This window comes from Oncorhynchus gorbuscha, linkage group LG18 (assembly GCF_021184085.1).
Source record: "Oncorhynchus gorbuscha isolate QuinsamMale2020 ecotype Even-year linkage group LG18, OgorEven_v1.0, whole genome shotgun sequence".
Classification (NCBI taxonomy): Eukaryota; Metazoa; Chordata; class Actinopteri; order Salmoniformes; family Salmonidae; genus Oncorhynchus; species Oncorhynchus gorbuscha.
In genome coordinates this window covers 49,977,225-50,001,883 of record NC_060190.1, presented here as the reverse complement: position 1 = coordinate 50,001,883, position 24,659 = coordinate 49,977,225, and the positions used below count along the sequence as shown (strand labels likewise).

At 47.4% G+C, this 24,659-nt stretch overlaps 2 protein-coding genes across 5 annotated transcripts in view; one reads left to right on the top strand and one right to left on the bottom strand.

Moving 5' to 3' along the window:
- LOC124004343 (transcription factor SOX-13-like) overlaps positions 1-17,991 on the top strand; it is a 50,046-nt gene extending 32,055 nt beyond the window's left edge. For 3 of the 4 annotated variants that reach the window (XM_046313174.1, XM_046313175.1, XM_046313171.1), the window contains exons 2-14: positions 3,453-3,672; positions 3,874-3,988; positions 4,396-4,482; positions 4,672-4,844; positions 4,955-5,023; positions 5,137-5,251; positions 6,219-6,292; positions 8,476-8,638; positions 10,636-10,754; positions 11,747-11,852; positions 12,105-12,275; positions 14,583-14,799; positions 15,248-17,991. In XM_046313174.1, coding sequence (XP_046169130.1) covers positions 3,454-3,672; positions 3,874-3,988; positions 4,396-4,482; positions 4,672-4,844; positions 4,955-5,023; positions 5,137-5,251; positions 6,219-6,292; positions 8,476-8,638; positions 10,636-10,754; positions 11,747-11,852; positions 12,105-12,275; positions 14,583-14,799; positions 15,248-15,521 — 1,902 coding nt within the window. In that variant the 5' untranslated portion in view covers position 3,453 and the 3' untranslated portion in view covers positions 15,522-17,991. The remainder of the gene's footprint in view (positions 1-3,452; positions 3,673-3,873; positions 3,989-4,395; positions 4,483-4,671; positions 4,845-4,954; positions 5,024-5,136; positions 5,252-6,218; positions 6,293-8,475; positions 8,639-10,635; positions 10,755-11,746; positions 11,853-12,104; positions 12,276-14,582; positions 14,800-15,247) is intronic. The other variant, XM_046313173.1, reaches the window with a different exon arrangement.
- Positions 17,992-18,399: 408 nt separating this feature from the next.
- LOC124004344 (ethanolamine kinase 1-like) overlaps positions 18,400-24,659 on the bottom strand; it is a 19,745-nt gene continuing 13,485 nt past the window's right edge. The window contains exons 5-9 of the mRNA XM_046313176.1: positions 23,090-23,232; positions 22,688-22,771; positions 22,445-22,605; positions 22,271-22,344; positions 18,400-21,573 (exon numbers count right to left, since the gene is read on the bottom strand). Of these exons, the coding sequence (XP_046169132.1) occupies positions 21,501-21,573; positions 22,271-22,344; positions 22,445-22,605; positions 22,688-22,771; positions 23,090-23,232 (535 nt within the window). The 3' untranslated portion in view covers positions 18,400-21,500. The remainder of the gene's footprint in view (positions 21,574-22,270; positions 22,345-22,444; positions 22,606-22,687; positions 22,772-23,089; positions 23,233-24,659) is intronic.

The window sequence follows — 24,659 nt, the reverse complement described above, 5'->3', positions numbered from 1 at the left end:
ATTCAAATCACACTTTGCAATTCACAAATCCACATGCACACAAGTTCCGCATGGATGCAGTTTGTTATAAACATGGAAGGTGTACATGTACCTCAGATTTGTGTGGAGAGCACTGATAAGCTGTGGAGGGCTGAGGGGAGGCGAGCCCAAGCATTGTCTGAGCTGTGACGTGGCGGCATTGTTTAACTCTAAGATTAGATGTGTTGGACCCCAAACTCAGAAAACACACACACCTTAATGCATACCTGGCTGTCAGCAGGTCTGTGACTCAGATTCTGGGCATGCCTTTGTGTTGGACACACAGGCAGAGCGGTGAGACACTCTCTCGCGTGCACACACACACACACACACACACACACACACACACACACACACACACACACACACACACACACACACACACACACACACACACACACACACACACACACACACACACACACACACACACACACACACACACACACACACACACGGGTGACAGTCTAAAGCCACATGTGTTAGCTCTATAAGCCAACCACTTTGGAACGCTGATGAGAATGCTGTTAAGAAGCCCAGGAATAACTTCCTGTGCTCCACAGCAGGATGCTGAATGCCACCAACACCCCCACAGGGAAACCTCATCAATCCTTAAAAATAGGAACAGTAAAATGAACAGAGTGTTTGAGGTGAAGAAGAAAAGCTTGAGGTGTGTAGAGGAAAGGGATTTGAGTGGATTCGGAAGGTTGTTGCATGTTTGCCCATCCTCTATAACCTAGTGGTTAAGGGGTTTGGCCAGTAACCGAAAGGTCGCTGGTTCGACTCTGAGTCAGCAAGGTGGAAAAATCTGTCATTCTGCCCAGTAACCCCCAACAGCAACTGCTCCCATGATGTCGATTTAAGGCACCCCCCTGATTCAGAGGGGTTGGGTTAAATACGGAAGACACAGTTCATCTCCACCCCCTCATATACACACCTGGGACTGGTAATCTTCAGAACCCCCCCATATTATTTAAAAGGTTTTGGTGAATGGATTGGTTCATATCTCACTCACTCACTATAGCACTCACACACAGGTTTAGAGCCGTGGCCTCTGGAAGGCAGGTTGCTTTGTTAGAGACAGAATATGAGAGGGGGAACGGGGGGAGGAACTCTAATCACTATGCGCTTGGCAGAATGGTGGCGCTCTGCATTTTCCCCCGGTCCCGGAGTCGGTCGGCACATTCCGCTGGCATTGTTATCTGCACTGTTTCCTGCGGCCGCGGCTTTTGTCCGTCTTTTGCCCATTGTCCCGGCTTCCTTTGTTCCCTCCGTCTAACAATGGCTTTTTTTCTCCCTTTATTTCTATATATGTGCACTTTTCGCCCTGTGTTCTGTTTGTTTTGTTCTCCTGTCTGGCGTGCTTTTCTTTCCTCCTGCAGCGGAGGTGCTTTTCTTTCCTCCTGCAGTGGAGGTGCTTTTCTTTCCTCCTGCAGTGGAGGTGGGGAAAAAACGCAGCTAAAGTCAGAGTTCATTAAGGTTCATCCTCTCTCTCTCTCTCTCTCTCTCTCTGCTCTCTTAGCCTGTCCTTCACTCCATCTCTCTCTGCTCTCTTAGCCTGTCCTTCACTCCATCTCTCTCTTTCACTCTTTCTCTCCGTCTCTCGGTCTCGTTCTGTTCGTGTGTTTGATGTGCAGTCTTCGCCTTGTCATGATGATTAACTTTCCCTGAGACCTACAATGTGTCCCAAACTAGAAGTTTGGTTTTCAAGGTACAGTTGACTTGTGTTTGTGTGACATATTCACAGTATATCCTTTGTTCCCTACGCAAAGCAGGGGTTTCTATACACACACACACACACACACACACACACACACACACACACACACACACACACACACACACACACACACACACACACACACACACACACACACACACACACACACACACACACACACACACACACACACACACACACACACACACACACACACAAAGCTCAGAGACCCAGAGATGGTCACGCCTGGAAAGCTTATGGTCACATTACAGAGAAAGGTGGTCTGTGTGTGTGTGTGTGTGTGTGTGTGATGCGCGGGTTGCGAACCTTACCAATGTCAACTAGATTGAATCCTTCCTTCTATCGATCTATTACATTATTCTGTTGAGCAGGTGTTAATATAACGTTAGTCTTCTCGGGCAACATAATGACAAAAGAGAAGCTACATTTATTTAATTGTAGACAAGTTGATTAACACAGCCTACCAAACTATCAGAACTATCAGAACATATGTATATCAGGCCCCCCAAAAATATGCTGCATCCCCTGTCATAAATGTGTCAGAACAGCATTTGCGTTGCTTTCCCCCTACGTCAAATCAAATGTTATTTGCCACAAGGGCCGAATAAAACAGGGGTCGTCCTTACAGTGAAATGCTTACTTACAAGCCCTTAACCAACAATGCAGTTTTAAGAAAAATAAGTATGTAAAAATAACAAATAATTAAAGAGCAGCAGTAAAATAACAGCAGTGAGGCTGGTACGGTACGGGTACAGAGTCAATGTGTGGGGGCACAGGTTAGTCAGGGTAATTGAGGTAATATGTACATGTAGGTTGAGTTAAAGTGACTATGCATAGATAATAAACAGAGAGTAGAAGTACATTACATTACATTTACATTACATTTAAGTCATTTAGCAGACGCTCTTATCCAGAGCGACTTACAAATTGGTGCATTCACCTTATGACATCCAGTGGAACAGTCACTTTACAATAGTGCATCTAAATCTTAAAGGGGGGGGGGGGGTGAGAGGGAATACTTATCCTATCCTAGGTATTCCTTTAAAGAGGTGGGGTTTCAGGTGTCTCCGGAAGGTGGTGATTGACTCCGCTGTCCTGGCGTCGTGAGGGAGTTTGTTCCACCATTGGGGGGCCAGAGCAGCGAACAGTTTTGACTGGGCTGAGCGGGAGCTGTACTAGTAGTAGCATGAAAGAGGGGGGGGGGGGGACAAAGCAAATAGTCTGAGTAGCCATTTGCAGAGTCTTATGGCTTGTTAAGATCCTTTTGGACCTAGACTTGGGGCTCCGGTACCGCTTACGGTGGGTGCAGTAGAAGAGAGAACAGTCTGAGTAGGGTAGCTGGAGTCTTTAACAATTTTTAGGGCCTTCCTCTGACACCGCCTGGTATAGAGGTCCTGGATGGCAGGAAGCTTGGCCCCAGTGATGTACTGGGCCGTACGCACTACGCTCTGTAGTGCCTTGCGGTCGGAGGCCGAGCAGTCACCATACCAGGCAGTGATGCAACACTCGATGGTGCAGCTGTATAACTTTTTCAGGATCTGAAGACCCATGACAAATTTTTCAGTCTCCTGAGGGGGAATAGTCCATGTGAGCAAGGCTATCTATTCACCTGAATGGTTCTTCTGCCCCCCACCCCCTCACACCACTATTTTTATCCCCCCCCCCCCCCCCCCCCCCCCCATTTCCCTCCCAGAATGGTGGAGCCCAGTCCCCCAGCGCTGCATCTCCATGCCAGCGGTGATGTCAGCATGGTGGGCGTCAGTGTGAAGTTGGAGGAGTCTGGAGGAGAAGGGGGAGGAGCCCATACCAGGGCAGAGCAGCTCTCCTCTCCTGCCTGTGATTGGTCAGGACATCAGCCAATGGAACGACCGGAGTCTAGACAGCTGACTCCTCCCCTCTCCCGCTCACCCTCAGTAATAAACTTATCCCATTTTTTTCATGTTTAAACAATCTTTAAAAAAAAAGTTTATCCAGGTCTGCTTCCCAATCCCACTAGTCCTTGCCTATAGGCACTTGTGCAGATCTGGTTGTACTATGTTTATCACAGACAAGCTAGCTACAGTTTGTTAGCTATATGATTGTGTTCTAACAATGTTTTCCCCTGCCCTTGGTAGGAGGGCTCTCCTGGTAAGGAACAGCTTCTCAGACAGAGTCCTGTTGGGATGAAGGGGGGCAGCAGGGGGTACAACCACCGACCAGAGGGACACATGCACCCCACTGTCAGCGAAGGTATGGCAAACATACACCTCGTCTGCGCCCCAGTGTAATCTGTTTCTGATCATCGCTTTGCTCTATAGAGATCTCTCCCGCACATTGATAGAGGTGAAGGTGTTGAGTTCTTTTTTTTTTACAAAGCATCCCATTTAGACTCTGAGACGGCCAGAAGAGTTGGCCTTAGCTCTGTGTGCTCCTGTTCACTGGCTACAGAATTGCATTGAATTCCCCTTGGCTGTTTTTATTTTTAAAGAGAAAGTACACAAAGTACCTTTCTATTGGAATCCTTACAAAGTAGCAGACCTTGAAATTTGAACTACTGCATTGATTCACACACGTACACAATCTAATTCCGTTGTTCATACAATATGGTGGCTGAACAACAACAAGTAACACATCTTTGTCCTGTTTCCTGTTGGCAGTCATGCCCACCATAGAGAAGCTTCTAAGTGTGGACTGGAGGGAGAAATTTCTGGACAAAAGCCCCCTGGGAGGCAACCACCTGAAAGGTGAGCTTTTACCCCTAACCCTTGACCTTTTACCTCTCACCCATCAGTGCTTTGTCCTTCCGGTCTCTCCAGCTGTCTGTCAGTCTCTGCTTGCCTGCCCGTCTGCTTCCTATATCTAATTGTGTCTCTATGTATAATCATGTTTGTACTCCTTTCTCTTTCTTGTTCCCTCTCCTCCTTCCTTCCCAGGCACTCCAGAGTCTCTGGCAGAGAAGGAGCTGCAGTTGTTATTGATGATCAACCAGCTGGGTGGTCTGAGGGAGCAGCTGCTGGGAGCCCACTCTGAGCAGAGGAACATGGCTGCCTTGCTGCTGGAGAAACAACAGCAGCAGATGGAGCTGGCCAGACAGCAGCAGGAACAGGTGATCCTGACCTCTGACCCCTGGCACAACTCACACACTCTGATCCCTAAACCATAACATTGACCATAACCGGAGTGTATCTGGACTAAGCTTTGTGTGGTTAATTCCAGATTGCCAAACAGCAGCAGCAGTTGATCCAGCAGCAGCACAAAATCAACCTGCTTCAGCAACAGATCCAGGTGAGACGAGACCTCTACAAATGACATGCTATTTTCATAACAGAATTTAGAAGTAACGTTAGGGTAACTCTGAGTGGGACTGACCTTGTGCCCTCTGTCTGACCTGGTCTCAGCAGGTTAACATGCCCTACGTGATGATCCCAGCCTTCCACCCCAACACCCAGCAACTCCCTGTCACTGCCGACAACCAGATGACCATGCCTCTGCAGCCAATCCCCTGCAAGCCAGGTGAGTCACACCCGCTCTAGCTTTTTTGCTCGGTGTGGATGTTGCCTGTAATCCATGGCTTCTGGTTGGGATATGTATGTACGGTCACTGTGGGGACGACGTCATCGATGCAGTTATTGATGAAGCCGGTGACTGAGGTGGTATACTCCCTAATGCCCTTGGATGAATCCCAGAACATATTGCAGTCTGTTCTAGCAAACCAGTCCTGTAGTGTAGCATCCGTGTCATCTGACCACTTCCGTATTGAGCGAGTCACTGGTACTTCCTGCCTAAGTTTTTACTTGTAAGCAGGATTCAGGAGGATATAATTATAGTCAGATTTGCCAAATGGAAGGTGAGGGAGAGCTTTGTAAAGGTGGTCTAGAGTTATTTTTTTCTTTATTTTTTTTCTCAGGTTGCACATGTGACATTCTGGTAGAAATGAGGTCAAACAATGTGAAAACACACCAAATAGCACAATTGGTTAGGATGGCTCCCGTAAAACGGCAGCCATCCTCTCCATTAATTCCAAGGCCCAGCTGCAGTGCTTCCAAAAAATGAGGGTAGATTGGGGCCCATTGGTAGGCTGTGACATGGTTTAGATTACTCACTGGTTCATTATAAACACTCAATCCTCTCATATACTATGAAAACAAAAGAGTAACATGCTGACATCAAGTGATCTCTGCAGACTTTTAATGTATCATCAATGTCAATCTGAAACAACAAAACAATGGTCAATTTAGCATCTCTGTTTTGTTTATCTTGTTGCTATGTACTGTATAAGTTGCTATAGAAGGAGCAGCAGTCCCTTTCAGATTGTATTGTGGTCAGTAACCTCAGTCAAACCCCCTTTTCCCCTGCTCATACACTTCAATCTGTGGTGGAGTCGGCATGATGATAGTGCAGATAATGTCTAGATATTATTGATTCTGTTCCCTTGTGACAGAGATTGTGAAGCTTTCATCTCCCCCTTCTTATTTTGCAGTGGACTATCCCATGCAGCTGCTGCAGAACTCTCACTCCACCCCTGTGAAAAGGCCCAGTGGTACCTTCCGTCAGGTAGTGCTTTTCATCTATTACTATACTATACTGTACAGTAAGACCTTTTCCAGATGGAATAAAATAAGGTGAATTGGAAAGTAACCAAATGCTGTCAATAAAGACAGGTTAATGTTTTCTCTGCTTCATACAGTGCATTCATACAGTGCATTCATACAGTGCATTCATACAGTGCATTCGGAAAGTATTCAGAACCTTGACTTTTACATTTTGTTACTTTACGGCCTTATTATAAAATGGATTAAATAGTTTTTTTCCCCTCATCAATCTACACACAATACCCCATAATGACAAAGCAAAAACTATTTTTTTTCGAAATTTTTGCAAATGTAATAAATATTCAAAACGGATATCACATTTACATAGGTATTCAGACCCTTTACTCAGTACTTTGTTGAAGCGCTGTTAAAGGAATTATATTCCTATTTAAAAACACCTTTAGCAGCGATTAGAGCCTTGAGTCTTCTTGGGTATGACGCTACAAGCTTGACACACCTGTATTTGGAGAGTTTCTCCACGTTCTCCTCTGCAGATCCTCTCAAGCTCTGTAAGGTTGGATGGGGAGCGTCGCTGCACAGCTATTTTCAGGTCAAGATGTTCGTTCGGGTTCAAGTCTGGGATCTGGCTGGGCCACTCAAGGACATTCAGAGACTTGTTCCGAAGCCACTCTGACGTTGTCTTGGCTGTGTGCTTAGGGTCGTTGTGCTGTTAGATGAACCTTCATCCCAGTCTGAGGTCCTGAGCGCTCCGGAGTAGGTTTTCGTCAATGATTTCTCTTTACTTCGCTCTGTTCATCTTTCTGCTGATCCTGACTAGTCTCCCAGTCCCTGCTGCTGAAAAACATCCCCATAGCATGATGCTGCCACCACCATGCTTTACCGTAGGGATGGTGCCAGGTTTCATTCAGGCGTGACACTTTGCATTCAGGCCAATGAGTTCAATCTTGGTTTCATCAGACCTGAGATAATTTTTTCTCTCTCTTTGGGGCCATGGACTCATGCTGCTTACGCCAAACCCCGAATTGCTCAGGTTGACCGGGTGGCCAGCTCTAGGAGGAGTCTCGGTGGTTCCAAACTTCTAAGAATGTTGGAGACACCTGTGTTCTTGGGGACCTTCAATGCCGCAGACATGTTTTTTGGCACCCTTCCCCTGATCTGTGCCTCGACACAATCTTGTCTCGGAGCTCTACAGACAATTCCTTCGACCTCATGCCTTGGATTTTGCTCTGGCATGCACTGTCAACTGTGGGACATTTTATATAGACAGGTGTGTGTCCAATCAATTAAATTTACCACAGGTGGACTCCAATCACGTTGTAGAAACATTTCATGGATGATCAATGGAAACTGAACTAAATTTCAAGTCTTATAGCAAAGCGTTTGCAAAAATGTTTTTGGTTTTGTCATTATGGGGTGTTGTGTGTAGATTCTTTCAGATTTGTTTTTTTTCCTCGTCAATTTTAGAACAAGGCTGTAACGTAACAACATTTGAAAACAGTGAAGGGGTCTGAATACTTTCCGAATGCACTGCACCTACAGCTGCACCCGTTGCACAGGTTACATGCCTAATACAGCACTATAGTACATGGATATTTGTATTTTGATAAGCATGTCATGTTTTTGGTAAAGGCCTGAGGTATGTATGTACCTAGGAAGCCATCTCTCTTAATACTACAGATACAGGCTGGGAGATCTTTGAAAATGCTGTCAAAACAATGCACTCCAAATGAACAATGCATGTTTCTGGTATCTGGGACAGTGAACAACTGAACAAATACACCACACCCTGTTCACAGTTGTGTGTTTGTGTGCCTTTGCGTGCACAATGCAGTCATGCTCTGTCTGCACTGTTGCACAAGTGGAAAAGGGCATCACGTAAATCACTAGACAATCACTAAACAAAAGAAAGACCGGAGAGAGAAAGCACAGACAAAAAAAAAGGCTAGACTAAAGAAACACTACAGTGAAAGGAAAGCTGTGACACACCAAATCTGTCATTCATAACCCTAACACACACACACACACCCCATACATGGGTGTGTTTTTTTTGTGTGACTTTGATGAGAATTGGAAGTTGTGTGTGCGTTTATATTGACTGAAGTAAGCAGTGTATTCGGAATGTGTTTTTTTGTGTTGGGCTGACACACCGCTAATTGTCTACTCTTTTGTCTTTCATCCCCTTAGGAAGCCAGCCAGCCTCTGAATCTGACCTCCAAGCCCAAGGGGATGGACATGGGGAAGAGCCCCAGCCCGCAGATCTTTGAGCTGGGCTCGCTGACTCTTCAGGGTGGGTACAGACCCAGGGACAACCATAGAGACAGCCCTTCACGGCCTGCACTTAACCTAGGTCAGTATACACACACATACACTACATTCAAAAGTTTGGGGTCACTTAGAAATGTCCTTCTTTTTGAAAGAAGCACACATTTTTTGTCCATTTAAAATAACATAATCATCACAACATTTTTTTGTGCTGTTCTGTGAAGGGAGTAGTACACAGCGTTGTACGAGATCTTCAGTCTCTTGGCAATTTCTCACATGGAATAGCCTTCATTTCTCAGAACAAGAATAGACTGACAAGTTTCAGAAGAAAGTTCTTTTTTTCTGGCCATTTTGAGCCTGTAATTGAACCCACACATGCTGATGCTCCAGATAATCAACTAGTCTAAAGAAGGCCAGTTGTATTGCTTCTTTAATCAGAACAACAGTTTTAAGCTGTGCACATGATTACAAAGGGGTTTTCTAATGATCAATTAGCCTTTTAAAATGATAAACTTGGATTAGCTAACACAACTTGCCATTGGAACACAGAAGTGATGGTTGCTGATAATGGGCCTCTGTACGCCTATGTAGATTATCCATAAAAATAATCAGCCATTTCCAGCTACAACAGTAATTTACAACATTAACAATGTCTACACTGTATTTCTGATCAATTTCATGTTATTTTAATGGACATTTTTTAAAAATTTTAATGGACATTTTTTTAAATCAACAATGAGGACATTTCTAAGTGACCTCAAACTTTTTAAAATGGTAGTGCGCACACACACACACGCCGGCCAGTTTGGTAGGTACATGAAAATGCTACACATGGTTCACTCCTACAGACAGTCACAAGTCCGTAACTTGCCATATAAAGTAGACAAACCGGCATCGAGGCATCCGGTTACTGTTTGATTGAACATTAGAATGGGCAAAACGAGTGACCTAAGCAACTGAGTCTGTTATGATCGTCGATGAAAGGCACGCCATTTCCAGTATCTTAAACTGTCGACCTACTGGGCTTTTCACGCGCGAAAAGGTTTACCAAGAATGGTGTGACAAACAAAAAGCACACTGTCATGGGCAGTCCTGTGGGCGAAAACAGCTCGTTGATGAGAGGTCGAAAGAGAATGGCAAGAATCGTGCAAGCTAACAGGCGGGCCACAAACAGACAAATAACGGTGCAGTATAACAGTAGTGTGCAGAACGGCATCTCAGAATGCACAACTTGTCGGTCCTTGTCGGGATGGGCTATTGCAGCAGACGACCACACCGGGTTCCACTGCTATCAACTATCAGCTATCAGGACAATTGAGGAGTGGAAAAACATTGCCTGGTCCAACGAATCCTGGTTCCTGTTGCGTTCCTGTTGCATCATACTGATGGCCAGAGTCAGGATTTGGCGTAAGCAGCATGAGTCCATGGTCCCATCCTGCCTGGTGTCAACTGTACAGGCTGGTGGTGTATTGGTATGGGGAATATTTTCCTGGCACCCCTTAGGTCTTTTGACACCAATTGAGCAATATTTGAAAGTCTAATAATTCAGGTTGTTCTGGAGGCAAATACGGGCCGGTACTAGATGGGTGTACCTAATTAACTGCCTTTATGTATACGCACACACACGCCTACCTCCGCTCATGCCATTCCTCAGCTTAAGACATGTCAACACCCTGACTGTGTGTGTGTGTGTGTGGTGAGAGAACCTGTTCCTCCTTTGACTTCAGGGCTTGTGTGCTACCATCCCCGTTTCCTCTCAGATGCAATAGGTTGTACTCCGATACTTTGACTCACTTTTATATTGACATTTGCAACCCGTTGTCTGTGCCCTGCCCATTTGAGCTGTTAATGACAATTCTTCCCTGATTTTTCTTCTTTTTTCTCTCTCTCTCTCTCTCTCTCTCTCTCTCTCTCTCTCTCTCTCTCTCTCTCTCTCTCTCTCACTCACTCACTCACTCACTCACTCACTCACTCACTCACTCACTCACTCACTCACTCACTCACTCACTCACTCACTCACTCACTCACTCACTCACTCACTCACTCACTCACTCACTCACTCACTCACTCACTCACTCACAGGTTTCCTGGGAGAGGGGGATGTGGTGACCCAGGCCATCCACGATGCCCAGCAGCTGCTGTGGAGTCATGGGCCGGGCGGAAGAGAGAGGGAGCGAGAGAGAGACTGCACTGCCAGGATGGTAAGCCATTGTCTACAGTCACTCTCCTGTCACACACGCAGGCTTAGGGTCGTGGGTGGGTTCAGGGCCAGGTTTAGGGTTACAGGGATCCGTGGTCTCACAGTGGCTGTTATAGACTGGAGAATGTCTCAGCTACACACACACACACACACACACACACACACACACACACACACACACACACACACACACACACACACACACACACACACACACACACACACACACACACACACACACACACACTGAGAAAGTCTCAGCCATGTCCTCAAGCAGGAACAACAGCTGCTGTAAACTCATAACAGTGTTCTTATAAACACTGGTGATGACTCACCTTTCTCCTTTGTCCACTGTAACACACCGCTCCCCTCCTCTCCGCCTTCTCGCTCTCCTCCTCCTTTTCTCTCCAGAGTCATAGATACAGTGTTCGGCCATGTGTGTTTGAAATGTAGACTTTTCATGGACTCCACAGTGGCACCAAAATCTCCAAGACAAGTCCTTTCTTCAGCAGTGACAATGTCATGTGGAGCATTTGGTGCCATCATAGAGGAGAGTCCTTATGTCTTTCACCCCTCCGAAATCCTCTCTTTCCTTCCCTCAGGTTGAAAACACAATTCTCTCCTTTTCATCCCTCTATTTCCTGCTTTTGCGTTTCCACCCCTGCTTTCAAACACCGGCTGACATGAGAAACCTCTCCCTGCTCAGCCAGAAAGAGTGCTGTTCACACACACACACACACACACACACACACACACACACACACACACACACACACACACACACACACACACACACACACACACACACACACACACACACACACACACACACACACACACACACACACACACACACAGAGAGACGGAAAATGATAAATGCTCTCTTCAGACCTCTTTTTACGGCCACAACATTCAAATTTGTGTACCCATGTGGGTACAGGTGTAGGCCTGTGTCTGTCAGGTGTGTGTCTTACTCTCTCTGTCTCTGTGTAGGAGCATAAGGAGTCTGGTCGCAGCGACAGGCTGCCACACCAAGACCGGGGAGAGAACAGACAAACCCGCCAAACCAACGAGGACCACCACAGCAGTGATTCTGAGGGTAGGCCCTCCAAAACTGCCTGATCAAAAATAACATGTGGTTTAGATGGTAGAGGGCAAGCATCATAGTGAGTCTAGAGCTTAGGGTTAGTGTTCTCCTTTCCTTTATCTACACTGATCTGAACACACAGAGCAGGGGAAAGCAACGGAGGATTTCTTGTCCAGTATTTGTTTTCACCTTTCCTGTTCTTTTACCAGTGAACTTGAAGGAAAGTAGATTTGTTGTTGGTCACTGACTGTCCCCCTCCTGCAGGCCCCCTGTCTGCTCCTGGTGTGGGGTTGTTTGCAGAGGTTCGCAGTCCCCCCTCCTCCGTCCACATCAAGAGGCCCATGAACGCCTTCATGGTCTGGGCCAAAGACGAGAGGCGACGGATACTACAGGCCTTCCCTGACATGCACAACTCCTCCATCAGCAAGATACTGGGTGAGCATGGACACACACACACACACACACACACACACACACACACACACACACACACACACACACACACACACACACACACACACACACACACACACACACACACACACACACACACACACACACACACACACACACACACACACACACACACACACGGGGCATAAATAATGCACTAATTGTGGTTAATAGAGTCGTGTGAAATTGAATTGACATGCAAAACACACACATGCTGTCAGTCAATGAGCATTGTAATTGTGTGTTTGTGTATAGTCTTTGTATAAATATTGTTTGTGTATCTATTCCGGGTGTGTCACCTCCTGTAGTCCTGGCACAGAGGGGACAAGCGAGGGCACGATCTGCCACCTGCTTCCCCCGGTGACAGGAACCCCCCCGCCCACACACACACACACACACAAATACAGCCACGCACCTCTTTCCTCTGACCAAACACTCACATTCCATTCCATTGTGGAGCACTGGAGACACTCATGCTATCCCTCTCCTCTCCCCTCCCTCCCCATCGAACGTAGTTCAGCTAACTCCTTTCTCTGGAAGTCTGTGTCCAACTAGTTTCAAGTCTTAATGTCACGAGCACAAGTGCAGTGGAATGCTTTCTTGCCAGCTCTAAACCCAACAATACTGTAGTACTAAAAATAACAGAAGGTAGAACAAAAAACATACGAGAAATAAAATTAGAAATGAGAAGAACAGGAGAAAGTAAGAGGCGATATACAGGGTCAGTATCCAACATTATATTTACAATGTGCAGGGATACTGGAGTGATGATGATACAGTTGAAGTCAGAAGTTTACATACATCTTATCCAAATACATTTAAACTCAGTTTTTCACAATTCCTGACATTTAATCCTAGCATAAATTCCCTGTCTTAGCTCAGTTAGGATCACCACTTTTATTTTAAGAATGTGAAATGTCAGAATAACAGTAGAGAGTTGATTTATTTCAGATTTTATTTATTTCATCACATTCTCAGTGGGTCAGAAGTTTACATACACTCAATTCGTATTTGGTATCATTGCCTTTAAATTGTTTAACTTGGGTCAAATGTTTCAGGTAGCCTTTCACAAGCTTCCCACAATAAGTTGGGTGAATTTTGGCCCATTCCTCCTGACAGAGCTGGTGTAACTTAGTCTGGTTTGTAGGCCTCCTTGCTCGCACACGCTTTTTCAGTTCTGCCCACATATTTTCTATGGGATTGAGGTCAGGGCTTTGTGATGGCCACTCCAATACCTTGACTTTGTTGTCCTTAAGCCTTTTTGCCACAACTTTGGAAGTGTGCCTGGGGTCAATGTCCATTTGGAAGACCCATTTGCGACCAAACTTTAACTTCCACATAATTTTTCTCCATCATGATACCATCTATTTTGTGAAGTACACCAGTCCCTCCTGCAGCAAAGCATCCCCACAACATGATGCTGCCACCCCCATGCTTCACGGTTGGGATGGTGTTCTTCGGCTTGCAAGTCTCCCCCTTTTTCCTCCAAACATAACGATGGTCATTATGGTCAAACAGTTATATTTTTGTTTCATCAGACCAGAGGACGTTTCTCCAAGAAGTATGATCTTTGTCCCCATGTGCAGTTGCTAACCGTAGTCTGGCTACAGCCACGCACCCCTTTCCTCTGACCAAACACTCACATGCCATTCCATTGTGGAGCACTGGAGACACTCATGCTATCCCTCCCTCCCTCCCTCCCAACTAACTTACAAGGGTCAACTCACTGGTAAATAGCTAACGGCTACAGTCTTATTTATGGCTTGGGCATAGAATCTGTTCAGGAACCTGTTGGTATCAGACCATATGCACCCGTACTGCTTGCCATGCAGAAGCAGAGAGAACAGTCTATGGCTTGGTTGGTTGCTGTCTTTAATGATTTTCCTGGCATTCCTTTCACACCGTCTGATATAAAGGTCATGGATGGCAGGGAGCTTGGCCCCAGTGATGTACTGGGCTGTCCGCACCACCCTCTGTAGTGCCAAGCGATAGAGGGCGGTGCTGTTGCCATACCAAGCAGTGGTGCAGCTGTAGAACTTTTTGAGGATTTGAGGGCCAATGCCAAACCTTTTCAACCTCGCTTTCTTCACAACTGTGCGCACGTGTGTGGACCATTTTAAGTCCTTAGTGATTTGGACACAGAGGAAATTGAAGCTCTCGACCCACTCCAATGCTGCCCCCCCTTTCCTAACTAGGAAAAGCCTATGTATTCTTGTACAGAAAGTCCTCTGTTCTTTAGTCTGACATTGTCTCTCTCTCTGTTTTGTCTGTGTCCCTCCTTCCCTCCAGGAACTAGATGGAAGTCTATGTCTAACCAGGAGAAGCAGCCCTACTATGAGGAGCAGGCCAGGCTGAGCCGACAGCACCTGGAGCGTTACCCCGACTACAAATACAAGCCCCGCCCCAAACGCACCTGCATCGTGGAGGGGCGGAGACTCAGGGTGGGCGAGTACAAAGCCATGATGAAGAGCAGGAGACAGGAGCAGAGAGGGGCATACACACACAGGTAACACACACTGGAGATGATGTTCTGTTAGAGATTGGCTCTGATAGTGAAGAGAACCTGAGTTGATTTTATGCCGAGAGCTCTTAGCGAAACAAACTCTGCTCTAGTCCCTCGTGCTTTTTCTGTAAGAACACAAACAAACCCACTGTGGTTAAATAGAAATGCAGGCCTACAGCTGGTTATGTCTTCTATCATAGACAACAATAGAGCAGAGTTTTATTCACTATGACTGTAAAACTGCTCTTGAGTAACAGCAGCTTCGAGGGGTTTGTTCTCTTCAGTCCAGTCCTCTTCTCTGGGTATGGACATGTCCTGAGACATGGTGGTAGACTCCTACATACAACTATGCCTCAGGGCAAACACCTATCCAGTCCTTTCAGATTTAGACAAGGATTTGGGAATTGTTGTACATTCCAGCACCAACGTCCTGTCTCTGTCTGTCTTCCAGTCAATCAGAGCCGCAGAAGCTGCACTACACCCCAGGCGAGGGCCAATACCCAGGCGGCGGTGGAACGGTCTCCATGCCGACGGTGCCATTCCACCCCGCGCTATTGGAGCACTACCTGCCACGAGGGTTGGAGGCTCCGCCTCCTCGCAGACTTGACGGGCAGATCACACCCACTCCCCTCCACAGAGAGAGGGAGAGACCACCGTACAGCGAGGGGGAGGAGAGTGACAGAGGAGAGAGGAGTGAGGGAGAGCTAGTTCTCCTCACTGACTGAGTGGGAGAGAGGAAGGGAGAGAGTTTTTAATAGGGATAAAGGAGTAAGGGAGAGTTAGTTCTCCTCACTGACTGAGTGGGAGAGAGGAAGGGAGAGAGTTTTTAATAGGGATAAAGGAGTAAGGGAGAGCTAGTTCTCCTCACTGACTGACTGAGTGGGAGAGAGGAAGAGGGAGGGTTTTTAATAGGGATAAAGGAGTAAGGGAGAGCTAGTTCTCCTCACTGACTGACTGAGTGGGAGAGAGGAAGAGGGAGGGTTTTTAATAGGGATAAAGGAGTAAGGGAGAGCTACTTCTCCTCACTGACTGACTGAGTGGAAGGGAGAGAGAGGGAGAGTTTTAATAGGGATAAAGGAGTAAGGGAGAGCTACTTGTCCTCACTGACTGACTGAGTGGAAGGGAGAGAGAGGGAGAGTTTTATTAGGGATAAAGGAGTAAGGGAGAGCTACTTCTCCTCACTGACTGGCTGAGAGGGAGGGACAGAGAGAAAGGAGAGTGTGTGTAGACAACTGAATGAAAAGGTGTGTGTGTGTGTGTGTGTGTGATGAAGGGGATCTTGGTCCACATCAAGTGTGTCAGAGTTCAACGGTTATATCTTAGCCATGTGATATGACCATGTCAGCAGAGCCCATGACATGTTAGGGTTAGTAGGAGACAGTTGTTTGTTACAACGTTGAATCTAAAAGATCATTGGTCATGAATCATAGATTGGTCTGTCCATGTTGCTCGTAATAAAGGTACATTCACAATGTGGAATGAGTTGAGATACACTGGATTAGACTTGGGGTTCATTACTGTCACCCACAGGCATTGACATAGATGTTTCCCCTAAACACACATCTATTATTTCTAGACCATATCCTTAAAAATATTAGGGCCAGGGTATGAAACATCTGACCTCTCCCTAACGACGCGGGGCGGCAGGGTAGCCTAGTGGTTAGAGTGTTGGACTAGTAACCGAAAAGGTTGCAAGTTCGAATCCCCGAGCCGACAAGGTACAAATCTGTCTTTCTGCCCCTGAACAGGCAGTTAACTCACTGTTCCTAGGCCGTCATTGAAAATAAGAATTTGTTCTTAACTGACTTGCCTAGTAAAATAAAGGTTTTAAAAAAAAATCTGATTTTGATTCTGACAGAGAGTGCTGCCCTCTGCTGTTTGGGATGGGCACAGCACCATGAAATATCCCGATCGCTAGAAAGATTATTTAAAACATTTTTTATTACCAATATTTACAGATGACAGAGGTTGAATAACCCCCATTAATAGCATAGGTAATGAGATGCACTCTGTCAGAATGCACTTTCACTGAACCCTCATCTCCTTTCCAAACAGACTCAGACTGCACCAAAGTAGTCTAAAGTATAAACTTGTCTCCTTATATCTTCTCCTTCATATGCACTGACAACAAAACAGGACAAGGCAATATGGGGGATTCCTTGTGCGAGAGTTTCTTTCACTTGTCAAGTTCTTTCACATCAGTGCAGGTGGAGTAAAGGAAGCCACTTTAGACTATCAGGATGCACCCAGTGTTTCAGTTTTTGCACTTGCGATAGTAGTTGATCAGCAGTGACATCTAGTGTAATGAGGAGAAATGTCTAAGGAATCTCCCTCCAAGCCCTTATTCTAGATTGATCTCATCCTTCTGTTCTCTAGTTGTGTACAAGCTGTATGTGATGTGTGCATAATGTCTTTCAATCAATTTATTTTGAACGCGGGTTTACAATGTACTTGTCACAGAATGTTATACAAATGTTCTGTAAAATGTGTGTTTCTTTGAGTGTGTGTGTGGGTATTGAACGCAAAGGTTGGCCTGAACCCTTTGTCTGTGTATTCTGACACCCTGGCCTGTTGTCTTGACCACAGCTGTTGCTCTGTCCATGTACTGCAGTTTGCCTTGACACAACAGTGCTCCATCTCAATAGTCTTAATGCCGCTCTGTCTCCATCTGCGCTGACCTGAAAGAACTGGACAGGTGAAATGAAGGTTTTCAACCCATGTTATCAGTGCAGATGGAGGAGAAAAACAGAATAGGAATCCATTTGACTGTTGGGATACAGCCTTCATCACAATGTACTGGACAGAAGAGGTCAGATTTGTGGTGTAAGCGTATTGTTAACTGAGGCAGGCCTGTGGTTAGTTGCTGTTACCCTGTTGTAAAGCATTTGGTGAGCAGGATGAAGTGGCCACTGATCTACGGTCAGTTTTACATCTTTTCCTATAACGTTAAGGACAACTTCAACCCAGAGCCAAGGGGATGGCACTGTAGAGACTGTATCAGAGAAACATGTTTATCTAATTATGACACAAACCCAGAAGAGAACTGTCACCTGTTGTCACCCCTGCTGTTGTAAATATAGATAGATTTTATTTTGTTTATAAGAGCCTGTGTAATTTAAAGGTGTACCTTTTACTGTATGTTTTCTAAGTTGTGGTTTTGTTTTTTGGAAAATAATAAATTTGGTTGTTATCTTTTCTGTGTGTTCAGCTGCAATCACGTGCTCCTATATCGCCACAGGAGTCCAATCATGAGTTCTTACCATACTGACTGAGGTTACCAAGGTGAATTTCCACCCCCAGTCCTCATGGTAATGATATTTAGGACCTTACATAAACAGTTGCTTATCAGCCGGGCCTATAGTGAAACTAGAAGGCAAATACACAGTCATAAATCATGATATATTACTGACCAAATGCATAGAAGTCAACTCCTATAGAAATGCAATGTCATCAGAGCAGTGTATTAGGATGTGTTTTAGAGGACATCTTCAGTAGTGGAGCCCCTTGGTGGTATTCCCAGGGCCAGACAGGTCGCAGGAAACTAGTGAAGCCAAAACCTATTGCCCCTTCAAGGTTGGTGTTCTGTCACTCACATACACAACAAATAGTTCAACGTTTAATGGAAATATTTACTAACCAATGTTACTCTCCCCAGCACTCAAGTGTGGAGGATCACTGTACAGTCAAATTCACAGTATGTCTTAGTATTTACGACCGCTGACTCCCTACACTCACCTAAAATTCAACAGTCAAAAAAGAAAATATGGAGAAAGTAGAATCTAGTTTTCTGTAGTGTTTAAGTTATTTGCAAATGAACTGCAAGCCTTATGAAGCTAACCATTTTGGTATGTGTATATAGACAACGTAAAATGAAAACATGAATACGCCCTTCAACACATCTCTAGTCTACAATTACCACCGTCAGGATGTAACCCTTCCAGTCAGCACATATCTACAGGGTTATGTTGAAAGAATAAAATCAAGTCCCACATTAGCGCACATTTAACTTCCTACATGTGTATTATTGGCTATTTTTCTAAATGGGGAACTTACTTCCTTTACTTCAAATGTAAAAAAGTCTTCTAGGACACATTCAAAAGCTCTTTCAACATTTGTCCAGTGAAGGTATGTGCTGTAGTAGTGTATAAAAATACTACTTTATAGATTTGACTAGTAGACCTAGTCAAACCCCTCCTGCTGGCTTGCCCTCAAAGATCTGAGAGGATTGGATAGGTGTTAGGCTGGAGGGAGTTTCTAAAAAGACTAGTAGTAGCAATAAGCATAATCATTTACATTTTGTGAAGGGAGTTAAGGGCATATTTAAGAAGAGGAAAGCAGCCCTAGCCTGCCGTAGTTGGTCTACCACTTCAATAAGTGGGGTGCATTTCCATGAAACCCAGGGTCATTTTTGGTTGTGCATTCAGGAAGCAGAAATTTAGTCATCTATCTGGCCATGCTAGCATGAAGTAGTCTGTTGCTTTCTAATCACAAAGCTCAACCATTAACCTATGTTGCCACTTCTGTTGTAGCCTGGCAATCTAGTGTCTGACTAGTTTAGTTGAATGTAACCACAGACCACCAGGAGTGCTTTGGTGCATAGAACATCTTGACATTCGACCACCGTGTCTCCCTCTTATGGTGTCTCCCCCTCTTACTCTTATGGTCAGTCTCCATCTAGTGTCTCCCTCTTACTCTTATGGTCAGTCTCCATCTAGTGTCTCCCTCTTACTCTTATGGTCAGTCTCCATCTAGTGTCTCCCTCTTCTCTCCTTCAGCACCACACGTCTGAAAACAGGATGAAAGCAATATGGTGGATTCATTTGTCATCAATCTAATTGTTTCCTATTAGTGTAGATGAAGGAAAGGAATCCACTCTAAGATGGTTGAGATGCACCCTAACAGGAATACAGTTAAGTCTCACTGAAATGTTACGGTCAACTCAAAGGAAACACATTCACATATGTACATCTACGATAAACAGGAATTCATTGCACTTTGTCACCTGTTAGTTCAACCCTGGGCCGACAGAACAGTTGGTGGTGAGCTGTGACTCACCTGAAGCCTTTCAAAGTGTCGTCTCTGTCCATAACGGCCTTTAAAAATGTATACAAGAGGGCCTTGACCATCCATTTAGGAAACACTACAAGATTCTCTCAACCAATTCCGCTGACTCAATGACATAAATGGTTTGGAATGTTGCAGATAGAAATGTACTGTATAGAATAGACACAATCCTACATCAAGCCTCCAGCCTCCTATATCGGTGAATTATTAACCCTGTCAGTAACAGGAGACAGCCAGGGATCACAGGACAGGCTTATGACATCCTAATACGGCTCTCCTCTACTTCCCCTTACATGTTGATCTTCTGATCTGAGAGGGCTGGAGAGGAAGGGAGGGGGGACCGGGATAAAGGAAGGTGTTAAGAGTTCCTCCAAAGATCATGATGTCAGTCAGAGAAGGAAGTGGTTGCTGGCTCAGTGTGGACTTTACCCTGCTGTCTTGTCCTTGGCCACCTCACTCACATCCTGATAAGCTTCAGAACAACATTGGGGTTAGCGATTCCACACCCTTTGAAGCACTGGCTCTGACAGTTTACGCAATAACCTATTGTATAAGATTCTGGCTCCTTTTTAGGGAAGTTATGACTGAATGGATGGAGGTTGGGATGTTACCGTGAATATGTGCACTTCAGGCAAAAGTCCCTCCACCACCTCAGCCAATCAAGAGAGTCGAGGAAGTGTAAAAGGGCAGAGGGAGGTGAGAGAAAGGGGGAGGAAGAGGGGTCAGATACTGGGGAAGGCAGAGGTGATTGAGGTTGTGATTTTCAGAGTAGTCTGAGTGCAAAGTTTAACAGAGCGAGTCACCATAACTATAAAAGCTAAAGTGGTGGAAAAGAGGCAGAGGGAGAACAGGGCCCTGGTTTAAAGTCTAGCACCAGTGACACAAAGCTGCTCCTGGCCACGGAGGCAGCTCTGCTGTCACAGACATTAGTAAAGGACCATATCACCGTCTTGCCGTGGCTAGCCCCTCTAACCTACACGGCAATGCCACATTCACTGCAAAGCAACTACAACTTCAGGTCTACGTCAACTCCTAGCCACTTCGTGTAGATCTGAGTTGAACGAATACACTATTTTCATGGTGAAACCATGACCATATTGCTTAAGAAATCCTCTCAGATCAGTGCCTACATTAAGGACAGGCTGGCTGCCCTCTCTCCTACACTACACACCTTGAACACAACCACAGGGAAAACTCAGAGCCCATAAATACACAACTGTCTGCACACTGTTCTCCATGTTGGCACCAAATGCTCCCGGACTCAGCTAGTGTTTCAGCTACCAGTCTGCCTGGGGAATTAATCTTACGTCAGTAGGTCAATCAATTCTTCACAGAATAAATAAATAAAGACACATTTACACACAGACCACCCCTGGCTGTTTTGGGGAATCTTGATGAGGTGGACAGAGTTGAAGAGGAATTAAATAGTATTTGCACTTGCTGCCAGGGACCGAGTTTGGAAAAAATGTTGTGGTCCATCCACACTCGGCCCTCTAAATGTTATTTACCCCACCCCTCGACCCCATTAATAATGCTCAACCCCAACTTTTGTCCCTCATCCCCCAGCACAGCCCTCTCCTGCTCAAAGTGTGTCTGCTCCACTGGTCAGTGCCAGTGATGGGGTCCCTCTTCTCCTCCTCTCATTCTGGGATCTGTAGAGCCATCACTGCAGGTTTGGTCTTGAAGTATTGGTTGAAGCGCAGCACAGCATACCTGCAGGAGAGATGGGGAGGGGGGGGAAGAGATAGGGAAAGGAAGTGTTGAAAGAGCGGAAGAGAATTCCATTTTGACTTAATGAGAGCACCAAGTATCCAATAGCAGCCATAACAATAGCCCAGACAGCTCCAATTGACTGGTTGTTAAACTGTCAAGAGCAATATGTCATTCATACAGGTGACCGGGGGGGACAGTTCTGTCATCACTGCAGGACTGATTGGGTTGCAGACACTCAAACCACCAGGGTCAGTTTCACCTCTGCAGGCCCAAGACCGCTCTCACTCTCTACGCCAATTTTCTTTTCACAGGCCCTCTCCCCGCTTTCTCTACTGGTCAGCTTTCTCTGCGTGTGTGTTTGTGGAAACTGTGTTTGTGGAAACTGTGTTTGTGGAAACTGTGTTTGTGGAAACTGTGTTTGTGGAAACTGTGTTTGTGGAAACTGTGTTTGTGGAAACTGTGTTTGTGGAAACTGTGTTTGTGGAAACTGTGTTTGTGGAAACTGTGTTTGTGGAAACTGTGTTTGTGGAAACTGTTGTACCACAGAGCTTGACCGTGCTGCAGGGTTTGTCTTTCAGTCTGTCATCCACATTAAATGATCCCTTTCACTCACATGCACCACAGGCAGACAGACAGGCAGACCAACAGCTTTTAACATCACTTCACAGGAGACCATTACACACAAACACACACTTACCCCAGGAAGTCAAAATCGATGGAGGAGTACTTGGCCTGGATGAGTGCCCAGAAGCCCCAGAAGAAGTGTGATGCCTACAGAGAGGTCAAAGGTTAGACAGGGTCAAACTAATCAACGTTTCAGCCCAGCATCTACCAAGTCATCTGATGGAGAGAGAGAGTGCGTGTTCCTCACCAGAGCAAACTTGTTGACCTGTATGTAGAGTCTCTCCAGCTCTCTGTCGCTGACCTCCTCTCCTTTCTTAGTGGACAGTTTGTACGCCTGCAGATACACACGCAGCCACTCCAGCTGCATCTCACGGCTAGGATACAGCCCATAGTCCAGCTCACTCATACCTGTAAACACACAGGTTCACACACACATTACATACATATACACACGTCATGACTAAGATACAGCCCATGTATCTCCTCTTACCAGCAAACTCGTTGAAGTGGTTCCCGATGTCAAAGGCCTGATAGTTGTAACTAGAGTATTCATAGTCTATGAACCGGACATGGCCTGGAGAAAATGGAGAGGTTGGAATTAGTAACATTTGGATGTTATAATTAAGTGGATGATGCGAGTTTGTGGATGATCACCTGGGTGATGTTCTAAACTGATGACATATCTCACCCTCTTTGCTGTTGAGGATGATGTTCTAAACTGATGACATCTCATCCTCTTTGCTGTTGTGGATGATGAGGATGATATTCTAAACTGATGACATATCTCACCCTCTTTGCAGTTGAGGATGATGTTCTAAACTGATGACATATCTCATCCTCTTTGCTGTTGTGGATGATGAGGATGATATTCTAAACTGATGACATATCTCACCTTCTTTGCTGTTGTGGATGATATTCTTGCAGAGCAGGTCGTTGTGACAGAGCACCACAGGAGAGCCCAGCTGAGACAAGTGTTCCTTCATCCACACCATCTCCTGCTCCAACACTGCCTGGCTGGGCACCTCCTGCTGGATCCTGGAGAGATGGGGGGAGGCGGCGGGGAGGGAGATGGGGGAGGCGGAGGGGGAGGGAGTGGGGAGACGGGAGGGAGGGGGGGGGGGGGGGGAGGGAGTGGGGAGACGGGGGGAGGGAGGGAGTGGGGAGACGGGGGGAGGGGGGGTGGGGAGAGGGGGAGACGGGGGGAGGGGGGGGGGACGGGGAGGGGGAGACGGGGAGGGAGGGGAGACGGGAGGGAGGGGAGACGGGAGGGAGTGGGGAGACGGGAGGGAGTGGGGAGACGGGGAGGGAGTGGGGAGACGGGAGGGAGTGGGGAGACGGGAGGGAGTGGGGAGACGGGAGGGAGTGGGGAGACGGGAGGGAGTGGGGAGACGGGAGGGAGTGGGGGAGAGGGGGAGGGAGTGGGGAGACGGGGGAGGGAGTGGGGAGACGGGGGGGAGGGGGACGGGAGGGAGTGGGGAGACGGGAGGGAGGGGGAGACGGGAGGGAGTGGGGAGACGGGAGGGAGTGGGGAGACGGGAGGGAGTGGGGAGGGAGGGAGTGGGGGACGGGAGGGAGTGGGGGGAGACGGGAGGGAGGGGGAGACGGGAGGGAGTGGGGGAGGGAGGGGGGAGACGGGAGGGAGTGGGGAGACGGGAGGGAGTGGGGAGACGGGAGGGAGTGGGGAGACGGGAGGGAGGTGGGGAGACGGGGGAGGGAGTGGGGGACGGGGGAGGGGGAGACGGGGAGGGAGTGGGGAGACGGGGAGGGAGTGGGGAGGAGGGAGGGGGAGGGAGAGGGGGGAGAGGGAGGGAGGGAGTGGGGGGACGGGAGGGAGGGGGGGGAGACGGGAGGGAGGGGGAGTGGGGAGGGAGGGAGTGGGGAGACAGGGGAGGGAGGGGGGAGTGGGGAGGGGAGACGGGGGAGGGAGTGGGGGAGACGGGAGGGAGGGAGGGAGTGGGGAGACGGGAGGGAGGGAGGGAGTGGGGAGACGGGAGGAGAGGGGGAGGGGAGACGGGAGGGAGGGAGGGAGTGGGGAGACGGGGGGAGGGAGGGAGTGGGGGGACGGGGGGAGGGAGTGGGAGACGGGAGGGAGGGGGGACGGGAGGGGGAGTGGGGGAGACGGGAGGGAGGGAGGGGGGGGAGACGGGGAGGGAGGGAGGGAGTGGGGAGACGGGAGGGAGGGAGGGAGGGGGAGGGAGGGGGGACGGGAGGGAGGGAGGGAGTGGGGGAGACGGGAGGGGGAGGGAGGGAGGGGGAGACGGGGGAGGGAGGGAGGGAGTGGGGAGGGAGGGAGGGAGGGGGGAGTGGGGGAGGGAGGGAGAGTGGGGGACGGGAGGGGGAGGGACGGGAGGGAGGGGAGGGAGTGGGGAGACAGGAGGGAGGGAGGGAGTGGGGGGGGAGGGGGGAGGGAGTGGGAGGGAGGGAGGGAGGGAGTGGGGAGACGGGAGGGAGGGAGGGAGTGG